Consider the following 11,303-nt stretch of genomic DNA (forward strand, 5'->3'; position numbering starts at 1 on the left):
ATAAGCTGCTCCAGAGAGTCAATAAAGATAAGCTGCTCCAGAGTCAATAAAGATAAGCTGCTCCAGAGTCAATAAAGATAAGCTGCTCCAGAGTCAATAAAGATAAGCTGCTCCAGAGAGTCAATAAAGATAAGCTGCTCCTGAGAGTTAATAAAGATAAGCTGCTCCAGAGAGTCAATAAAGATAAGCTGCTCCAGAGTCAATAAAGATAAGCTGCCCCAGAGTCAATAAAGATAAGCTGCTCCAGAGAGTCAATAAAGATAAGCTGCTCCAGAGTCAATAAAGATAAGCTGCTCCAGAGTCAATAAAGATAAGCTGCTCCAGAGAGTCGATAAAGATAAGCTGCTCCAGAGAGTTAATAAAGATAAGCTTCTCCAGAGAGTCAATAAAGATAAGCTGCTCCAGAGTCAATAAAGATAAGCTGCTCCAGAGTCAATAAAGATAAGCTGCTCCAGAGAGTCAATAAAGATAAGCTGCTCCAGAGAGTCAATAAAGATAAGCTGCTCCAGAGTCAATAAAGATAAGCTGCTCCAGAGTCAATAAAGATAAGCTGCTCCAGAGAGTCAATAAAGATAAGCTGCTCCAGAGAGTTAATAAAGATAAGCTGCTCCAGAGAGTCAATAAAGATAAGCTGCTCCAGAGACAATAAAGATAAGCTGCTCCAGAGTCAATAAAGATAAGCTGCTCCAGAGTCAATAAAGATAAGCTGCTCCAGAGAGTCAATAAAGATAAGCTGCTCCAGAGTCAATAAAGATAAGCTGCTCCAGAGAGTCGATAAAGATAAGCTGCTCCAGAGAGTCGATAAAGATAAGCTGCTCCAGAGAGTCGATAAAGATAAGCTGCTCCAGAGAGTCGATAAAGATAAGCTGCTCCAGAGAGTCGATAAAGATAAGCTGCTCCAGAGAGTCAATAAAGATGAGCTGCTCCAGAGAGTCGATAAAGATAAGCTGCTCCAGAGAGTCGATAAAGATAAGCTGCTCCAGAGAGTCGATAAAGATAAGCTGCTCCAGAGAGTCGATAAAGATAAGCTGCTCCAGAGAGTCAATAAAGATGAGCTGCTCCAGAGAGTCGATAAAGATAAGCTGCTCCAGAGAGTCGATAAAGATAAGCTGCTCCAGAGAGTCGATAAAGATAAACTGCTCCAGAGAGTCAATAAAGATAAGCTGCTCCAGAGAGTCAATAAATATAAGCTGCTCCAGAGAGTCAATAAAGATAAGCTGCTCCAGAGAGTCAAAGATGAGCTGCTCCAGAGAGTCGATAAAGATAAGCTGCTCCAGAGAGTCGATAAAGATAAGCTGCTCCAGAGAGCCAATAAAGATATGCTCCAGATAGTCGATAAAGATACTACTAAAGCCTCCGTCCTGTTGGAGTGGATGTTAGTGTCTTCTGATGTCAGAGTGGATGCCATAAATTAGCTGCGTCATTTTATAAACCGCGAGGTTCAAAGCGTGGGAAAAAAGTAGCGACTTATAGTCCGGAAATTACGGTAGTCTTCTACACACGTCAGGAGTGAAAGATAAGCATTCAGGAGTGTGTGTGTGTGTGTGTGTGTGTGTGTGTGTGTGTGTGTGAGAGAGAGATCAGACAGGTGTTTGTTTTTGTGTGGGATGTCTAAGTGGGATATGGGGCTGGGATTTTCTCTCTTTAAAAAGTATTGTATGTAGTACACAACAGGTCAGTAGTGTCTGTCTGGAATCTATCAGCGATTGGGAGAACACATGTTCACTCTCTCTGGAGAGGATTGGGACCTCTGCTTTGATTCTGTCTCACTGGAGAGGAATGGGACCTCTGCTTTGATTCTGTCGCTCTGAAGAGGAATGGGACCTCTGATTTGATTCAGTCTCACTGGAGAGGAATGGGACCTCTGATTTGATTCTCTCTCACTGGAGAGGAATGGGACCTCTGATTTGATTCTGTCGCTCTGGAGAGGAATGGGACCTCTGATTTGATTCAGTCTCACTGGAGAGGAATGGGACCTCTGATTTGATTCTCTCTCACTGGAGAGGAATGGGACCTCTGATTTGATTCTGTCTCTCTGGAGAGGATTGGGACCTCTGCTTTGATTCTGTCTCTCTGGAGAGGATTGGGACCTCTGCTTTGATTCTGTCTCTCTGGAGAGGATTGGGACCTCTGCTTTGATTCTGTCTCTCTGGAGAGGATTGGGACCTCTGCTTTGATTCTGTCTCTCTGGAGAGGATTGGGACCTCTGCTTTGATTCTGTCTCACTGGAGAGGAATGGGACCTCTGCTTTGATTCTGTCGCTCTGAAGAGGAATGGGACCTCTGATTTGATTCAGTCTCACTGGAGAGGAATGGGACCTCTGATTTGATTCTCTCTCACTGGAGAGGAATGGGACCTCTGATTTGATTCTGTCGCTCTGGAGAGGAATGGTACCTCTGATTTGATTCTGTCGCTCTGGAGAGGAATGGGACCTCTGCTTTGATTCTGTCGCTCTGGAGAGGAATGGGACCTCTGCTTTGATTCTGTCTCACTGGAGAGGAATGGGACCTCTGCTTTGATTCTGTCTCACTGGAGAGAAATGGGACCTCTGCTTTGATTCAGTCTCACTGGAGAGGAATGGGACCTCTGATTTGATTCAGTCTCACTGGAGAGGAATGGGACCTCTGATTTGATTCAGTCGCTCTGAAGAGGAATGGGACCTCTGATTTGATTCAGTCTCACTGGAGAGGAATGGGACCTCTGATTTGATTCTCTCTCACTGGAGAGGAATGGTACCTCTGATTTGATTATGTCGCTCTGGAGAGGAATGGGACCTCTGCTTTGATTCTGTCGCTCTGGAGAGGAATGGGACCTCTGCTTTGATTCTGTCTCACTGGAGAGGAATGGGACCTCTGCTTTGATTCTGTCTCACTGGAGAGGAATGGGACCTCTGCTTTGATTCTGTCTCACTGGAGAGAAATGGGACCTCTGCTTTGATTCAGTCGTTCTGAAGAGGAAGGGGACCTCTGATTGGATTTGTGATTAGCTCAAAGCAACCATGTCTACTGGAGAAGATCTTCTCTCATCACGACAATGCTGGAGGTTTAATATCACATCGATCAGCAGAGGATCTGTTATATCTGTCTGATAGATGATCAGCGGGGTATCTGTTATACAGTGCCTTGCGAAAGTATACGGCCCCCTTGAACTTTGCAACCTTTTGCCACATTTCAGGCTTCAAACATAAAGATATAAAACTGTATTTTTTTGTGAAGAATCAACAACAAGTGGGACACAATCATGAAGTGGAACGACATTTATTGGATATTTCAAACTTCTTTAACAAATCAAAAACTGAAAAATTGGGTGTGCAAAATTATTCAGCCCCTTTACTTTCAGTGCAGCAAACTCTCTCCAGAAGTTCAGTGAGGATCTTTGTTGACCTAAATGACTAATGATGATAAATACAATCCACCTGTGTGTAATCAAGTCTCCATATAAATGCACCTGCACTGTGATAGTCTCAGAGGTCCGTTAAAAGCGCAGAGAGCATCATGAAGAACAAGGAACACACCAAGCAGGTCCGAGATACTGTTGTGAAGAAGTTTAAAGCCGGATTTGGATACAAAAATATTTCCCAAGCTTTAAACATCCCAAGGAGCACTGTGCAAGCGATAATATTGAAATGGAAGGAGTATCAGACCACTGCAAATCTACCAAGACCTGGCCGTCCCTCTAAACTTTCAGCTCTTACAAGGAGAAGACTGATCAGAGATGCAGCCAAGAGGCCCATGATCACTCTGGATGAACTGCAGAGATCTACAGCTGAGGTGGGAGACTCTGTCCATAGGACAACAATCAGTCGTATATTGCACAAATCTGGCCTTTATGGAAGAGTGGCAAGAAGAAAGCCATTTCTTAAAGATATCCATAAAAAGTGTTGTTTAAAGTTTGCCACAAGCCACCTGGGAGACACACCAAACATGTGGAAGAAGGTGCTCTGGTCAGATGAAACCAAAATTGAACTTTTTGGCAACAATGCAAAAACGTTATGTTTGGCGTAAAAGCAACACAGCTCATCACCCTGAACACACCATCCCCACTGTCAAACATGGTGGTGGCAGCATCATGGTTTGGGCCTGCTTTTCTTCAGCAGGGACAGGGAAGATGGTTTAAATTGATGGGAAGATGGATGGAGCCAAATACAGGACCATTCTGGAAGAAAACCTGATGGAGTCTGCAAAAGACCTGAGACTGGGACGGAGATTTGTCTTCCAACAAGACAATGATCCAAAACGTAAAGCAAAATCTACAATGGAATGGTTAAAAAATAAACATATCCAGGTGTTAGAATGGCCAAGTCAAAGTCCAGACCTGAATCCAATCGAGAATCTGTGGAAAGAACTGAAAACTGCTGTTCACAAATGCTCTCCATCCAACCTCACTGAGCTCGAGCTGTTTTGCAAGGAGGAATGGGAAAAAAATTCAGTCTCTCGATGTGCAAAACTGATAGAGACATACCCCAAGCGACTTACAGCTGTAATCGCAGCAAAAGGTGGCGCTACAAAGTATTAACTTAAGGGGGCTGAATCATTTTGCACGCCCAATTTTTCAGTTTTTGATTTGTTAAGAAAGTTTGAAATATCCAATAAATGTCGTTCCACTTCATGATTGTGTCCCACTTGTTGTTGATTCTTCACAAAAAAATACAGTTTTATATCTTTATGTTTGAAGCCTGAAATGTGGCAAAAGGTCGCAAAGTTCAAGGGGGCCGAATACTTTCGCAAGGCACTGTATCTGTCTGATAGAGGATCAGCAGAGGATCTGTTATATCTGTCTGATAGAGGATCAGCAGGCTATCTGTTATATCTGTCTGATAGAGGATCAGCAGGCTATCTGTTATATCTGTCTGATAGATGATCAGCAGAGTATCTGTTATATCTGTCTGATAGAGGATCAGCAGAGTATCTGTTATATCTGTCTGATAGAGGATCAGCAGAGGATCTGTTATATCTGTCTGATAGAGGATCAGCAGAGGATCTGTTATATCTGTCTGATCAGCAGAGTATCTGTTATATCTGTCTGATAGATGATCAGCAGAGTATCTGTTATATCTGTCTGATCAGCAGAGTATCTGTTATATCTGTCTGATCAGCAGAGTCTGTTATATCTGTCTGATAGATGATCAGCAGAGTATCTGTTATATCTGTCTGATAGAGGATCAGCAGAGTATCTGTTATATCTGTCTGATCAGCAGAGTATCTGTTATATCTGTCTGATCAGCAGAGTCTGTTATATCTGTCTGATAGATGATCAGCAGAGTATCTGTTATATCTGTCTGATAGAGGATCAGCAGAGGATCTGTTATATCTGTCTGATAGAGGATCAGCAGAGGATCTGTTATATCTGTCTGATAGAGGATCAGCAGAGTATCTGTTATATCTGTCTGATCAGCAGAGTATCTGTTATATCTGTCTGATAGAGGATCAGCAGAGTATCTGTTATATCTGTCTGATAGAGGATCAGCAGAGGATCTGTTATATCTGTCTGATAGATGATCAGCAGAGTATCTGTTATATCTGTCTGATAGAGGATCAGCAGAGTATCTGTTATATCTGTCTGATAGAGGATCAGCAGAGGATCTGTTATATCTGTCTGATAGATGATCAGCAGAGGATCTGTTATATCTGTCTGATAGATGAACATAAAGACCATGATGATCCAGTCTCAGCCAGAGCAGAAAGGACTGAGAAACATGGATGCAGGATATCTCAATGTGTCCCCTGCAGGCAACGATTTGCACACGGCACACACACAGAACCAGGAAGTTTCGTATTACTCTTGTGGAGGCCACTCCTCTTCCTCTGCACAAACAAGGAAATCGAAAGTTATCTCTGATACTCCTCTGCGCCGTTTGTTAGTGAGTGTCAAAATGGCAGAGGCATTTTTTGAAGATCGGGATTCATTTAGCTGTTCGATCTGCTTGGATATACTGAAGGATCCGGTGACTACTTCCTGTGGACACAACTACTGTATGGGTTGTATTGAGGACTGCTGGGATCAGGACGAACTGAAAGGTGTTTACAGCTGCCCAGAGTGCCGACAGACCTTCGTCCAAAGGCCTGTTCTGAACAGAAACACGTTGCTGGCTAAAGTGGTGGAGAAACTGAAACATACTGCTCTTCATGCTGCTCCTCCTGCTGCTCCTCATGCTGCTCCTCATGCTGCTCCTCATGCTGCTCCTCATGCTGCTCCTCCTGCTCACTGTTATGCTGGACCTGGAGATGTGGAGTGTGATTTCTGCACTGGGAGAAAACACAAAGCCCTCATGTCCTGTCTGGCGTGTCTGGTCTCTTACTGTGAGACTCACCTCCAGCCTCACTATAATTTCCCTGCCTTAAAGAAGCACATGCTGGTCAAAGCCTCCACACAACTACAGGAGAAGATCTGTTCTCAACATGACAAACTGCTGGAGGTTTACTGTCGTACCGATCAGCAGTGTATCTGTTATCTATGTACCATGGATGAACATAAAGGCCATGATACAGTCTCAGCTGCAGCAGAGAGGACTGAGAAACAGAAGCAGGTGGGGGAGAAACAACAGAAATCCCAGCAGAGAATCCAGGAGAGAGAGAAGGAGATGCAGGAGCTGAGACAGGCTGTGGACTCTCTGAAGCTCTCTGCACAGGCAGCCGTGGACGACAGCGAGAGGATCTTTGCTGAGCTTATCCGCACCATGGAGACAAGGTGCTCTGAGGTGAAGGAGCTGATCAGAGACCAGGAGAAGGCTGAAGTGAGTCAGGCTGAAGGCCTCCTGGAGCGACTGGAGCAGGAGGTGGCTGAGCTGAGGAGGAGAGATTCTGAGCTGGAGAAGTTCTCTCACACAGAGGACAACATCCACTTCCTCCAGAGGTTTAAAGACCACAGTGCCCCCCCTGTTTCTGAAGAGATGCCTGCCGTCATCCTTAACCAAAGTCGTGATTTTAAGACGGTGATGACCTCTGACCTCCAGGAAAAGCTGATGCTCTGCTGTAAGGAGGGAGTAGTGGAGATATCAGCAGCAGTGAAAGCTGTCCACATACTGCAGTCAGCAGAGCCAAGCACCCAAGCAGCAGCATCTGTCGCACAATATCACGGGAAGTATTATCAAAAATACTCTTTCAAGAATATATGTGTTCATTGTCGCAAGACAAAAATGTGGCATGGCCCCATGGGTAAATGTTTATAGTTTAATTAAGGAGTGATAATACTATCCTCATCTTGTAGATAAACTATGTGCCAGGAGAGAGTGTGTGTGTTTGTTGTGTGTCACAGTTCAACTTTTACTTTTACTTCACTACATTCCTAGATAAGTTAACGTACTGTTTACTCCACTGACACCCAAAATTACTAGTTTTAGAATGCTTAGCAGGACCGGAACATTATCCAATTCACGCCCTTATCAAGAGAACAGCCCTGGTCATCCCTACTGCCTCTGATCTGGCAGACTCACTAAACAGAGAACATCCCTGGTCATCCCTACTGCCTCTGATCTGATGGACTCAATAAACAGAGAACATCCCTGGTCATCTCTGCTGCCTCTGATCTGATGGACTCACTAAACAGAGAACATCCCTGGTCTTCCCTACTGCCTCTGATCTGGCAGACTCACTAAACAGAGAACATCCCTGGTCTTCCCTACTGCCTCTGATCTGGAAGACTCACTAAACAGAGAACATCCCTGGTCTTCCCTACTGCCTCTGATCTGGCGGACTCACTAAACAGAGAACATCCCTGGTCTTCCCTACTGCCTCTGATCTGGTGGACTCACTAAACAGAGAACATCCCTGGTCACCCCTACTGCCTCTGATCTGGTGGACTCAATAAACAGAGAACATCCCTGGTCTTCCCTACTGCCTCTGATCTGGTGGACTCACTAAACAGAGTACATCCCTGGTCATCCCTACTGCCTCTGATCTGATGGACTCAATAAACAGAGAACATCCCTGGTCACCCCTACTGCCTCTGATCTGGTGGACTCAATAAACAGAGAACATCCCTGGTCTTCCCTACTGCCTCTGATCTGGCGGACTCACTAAACAGAGAACATCCCTGGTCACCCCTACTGCCTCTGATCTGGTGGACTCAATAAACAGAGAACATCCCTGGTCTTCCCTACTGCCTCTGATCTGGCGGACTCACTAAACAGAGAACATCCCTGGTCATCCCTACTGCCTCTGATCTGGCGGACTCACTAAACAGAGAACATCCCTGGTCATCCCTACTGCCTCTGATCTGGCGGACTCAATAAACACAAATGCTTCATTTGTAAATGATGTCTGAGTGTTGGAGTGTGACCCTGGCTATCTGTAAATAAAAATAAATAACATAAAAAATGGTGCCGTCTGGTTTGCTTTAAATAAGTAATTTGAAATTATTTATACTTTTTTGATACTTCAGTATATTTAAAACCAAATACTTGTAGACTTTTACTGGATGACATTTACTTCAGTCATTTCCTATTAAGGATCTTTACTTTTACTCAAATATTGTAAAGGTTTTCCTCCTCCTCTTCTGATGAGCTGTAGGCAAAGGACGGAGAGACAGCCTGGTGCGGGGGGCTGCCACTGGAGGGCTGGTGCGTGGAGGTGACACGTGCAGGCGCACTGGAGCTCTTGAGCAACGAGCCTGCCCAACCTCACCTAGTTGAATGCTCCCGGTCGCCATGCCAGTGCGACGAGGTGGAATAGCCCGCACTGTTACGTTCCCCAGTTTATGTGTTGTAGTTTGTGTATTTGCATGTGTTTATTTCAGGAAATGGCTTCCTGAAATCCCTCAAGCAGCTGATTGGTCGACTCCATGGCTAAGTGGAGAGCTGACCCCGCCCCCTCGTCAAGACACAGCTGTCTCCAATTACCCATTCCTTCTGAAGCTATATATAAAGCCAATGTTCTGTTCAGGAGAGAGATTTTGCTGGAGGTTGATATTGCTGAGGATCATTGATGGGAGGTCATTGCAGAGAGATTTTTGCTGGGAGGTCATTGCAGAGAGATTGAATGTGAGAGAGGTCATTGCTGAGAGAGAAGGCTGATGGCTGTGGATAATTTACTATGTTGGTTGTTGGTAGCAGCTGGTATGTTCTGTGAGTTTGTTGCTCAGGTAGAGCTTATTTGATGTCCTTTGTTTCTTAGTTTGTTTGAGCAATTATTTGTTCTCCTGTTTCATTTGTTCCCAGGGGGGGAAGGGGAAGGCTCCTAGGGAGTGTTTAGGCAAGAGGCCCGCGGGCATACATATACCCGTAGTATATTCATTGTCTAGGCACACTAGGTAAGACCTGGTCGGACCACCCCCTGTATTTTGGTTAGGGCACCAGGTGGTGCTAAATTAGGTAAGTAGTGGGTAGGCAGGTAAGATAGGAGAGGGGGCTTTGAGATTTACCTTCTTTGCTTTGGTTCCGTCCAGCCCCTTTCCCCCATATTTCCGTGTAAAGGAATAAAGTCCTTGTAAACGGTACCACATTCTGTCTGTTGTCATCCTTACTCACGCCCACAGTCCATACCTCTTTTACTTCACGGAGAGTTGAGTTATAGCAGGGTGTTGCGTTCCCTCTTCATAGAGGCGTGCGTAACACACACTGGGCTGTGATGGTGAACCGGGGACACCATGCGTAAGGCTTCATGGCACCTGGCTCGATGCCCATTCTAGCCCGGCCGATACGAGGAGCTGGAATGTACCGCACCGGGCTATACACACGCACTGGGGAAACTGTGCGCTCCACCGCATAACACGGTGCCTGCCTGGTCCCTCTCTCTCTCCGGTAAGCACAGGAAGTTGGCGCAGGTCTCCTACCTGGCTTCACCACACTCCCTGTGTGCCCCCGCCTAAGACATTTTTGGGGCTGTCTCTCGGGCTTCCAGCCGCTCTGCCGTGCTAGCTCCTCATAATGGCGCCTCCCTGCTTTCGCTGCCTCCAGCTCCGCTTTGGGACGGCGATAGTCCAGGGTCCTTCGCCGTCCAGAATCTCCTCCCAAGTCCATCTCTCCAGGTATCGCTGCCTCTCCTGCTGCTGCTGCTGTCTGTTACCACGCCGCTTGGTCCTTGGTTGGTGGGTGTTTCTGTAAAGGTTTTCCTCCTCCTCTTCTGAGGAGGAGTAGCAAGAAGGATCGGAGGACCAATGCGCAGCGTGGTAAGTGACCATATCGTTTATTTAAAAAAACATAAACTGAACACTAAGAATTCAAAACGATAAACGTGAACAAACCGAAACCGTACCGTACGGAAACAAACACCCACAAAACAACAGTGAAACCAAGGCTACCTAAGTATGATTCTCAATCAAAGACAACTAACAACACCTGCCTCTGATTGAGAACCATACTAGGCCAAACACAGAAATAGAAACACAAAACATAGACTGCCCACCCCAACTCACGCCCTGACCATACTAAATAAAGACAAAACAAAGGAAATAAAGGTCAGAACGTGACACATATGACAATTGGGTACTTTTCCCACCAATAGTGTTGTGTTTTTGCTGACCAACTGCTTGGGCAGGCCTTATTTCCACTGACCAGTGCTTATCTTTATGTTCCCAGGACTCTGCACACACACTGCCCTGTTCCTGCCACGGCTCAGGCCATTAACAGTGTAGGTTTACCGGATCACTGGCTCTGCATTACCTTGTGACTGCAGTATAACTGCCTTCAGCCTGCGGAGATTCTCAAAGACCTTGAGTCGTCAGAGTGGAAATAGATTTCTGCAGAATGTTGACTGTGGACATGGACTGTGTTCAGAAGGACTCAATTGTGTGCAGCTCTCTAAAGTACTGCATCTCAGCGCAAGAGGCGTTGCTACAGTCCCCGGTTCGAATCCGTGATTTGGAGTCGCACAATTGGCCCAGCGTCATCCGGGTTTGGCTGAGGTAGACCGTCAGTGTAAATAATAATTTGTTCTTAACTGACTTGCCTGGTTACATAAAGGTTAAATAAAAACAAATAAAAACATCTCAAAGACTGTTGAACGGTTTCTACTGTAGAGGATAATGGTGTTGTTGAGTACAAACCGGCAAGTAACGAAGCAAACACTTTAGAAAAAATGTAAAATACGTAACCACCAGGGAAGACCAACAGATGTCCCAGAAAACCACTAATGTGAAGGAAAGAGTTGGAGAATGAAAGACCAACAGATGTCCTAGAAAACCACTAATGTGAAGGAAAGAGTTGGAGAATGAAAGAGCAACAGATGTCCCAGAAAACCACTAATGTGAAGGAAAGAGTTGGAGAATGGAAGAGCAACAGATGTCCCAGAAAACCACTAATGTGAAGGAAAGAGTTGAATGAGAATGAAAGAGCAGTACAGATGCTGTATGCTGTACTTTATTGTAAT

General features: G+C 45.3%; 1 protein-coding gene across 1 annotated transcript; it reads left to right on the top strand.

Moving 5' to 3' along the window:
* The first annotated feature begins 5,754 nt into the window (after window positions 1-5,754).
* Window positions 5,755-7,519, top strand: LOC110531772 (E3 ubiquitin-protein ligase TRIM47). The gene has a single exon (XM_021615179.2). The coding sequence runs from the start codon at window positions 5,873-5,875 to the stop codon at window positions 7,166-7,168; it is 1,296 nt and encodes a 431-aa protein (XP_021470854.2). The 5' UTR covers window positions 5,755-5,872; the 3' UTR covers window positions 7,169-7,519.
* The last annotated feature ends 3,784 nt before the right edge of the window (window positions 7,520-11,303 follow it).

The sequence above is a fragment of the Oncorhynchus mykiss genome, chromosome 23 (genome assembly GCF_013265735.2).
Source record: "Oncorhynchus mykiss isolate Arlee chromosome 23, USDA_OmykA_1.1, whole genome shotgun sequence".
In the NCBI taxonomy this organism is placed as follows: domain Eukaryota; kingdom Metazoa; phylum Chordata; class Actinopteri; order Salmoniformes; family Salmonidae; genus Oncorhynchus; species Oncorhynchus mykiss.

What these genes read in the sequence shown, in the direction of transcription:
- LOC110531772 (XM_021615179.2), top strand. Translation starts at nt 5,873, where the DNA reads ATGGCAGAGGCATTTTTTGAAGATCGGGATTCATTTAGCTGTTCGATC.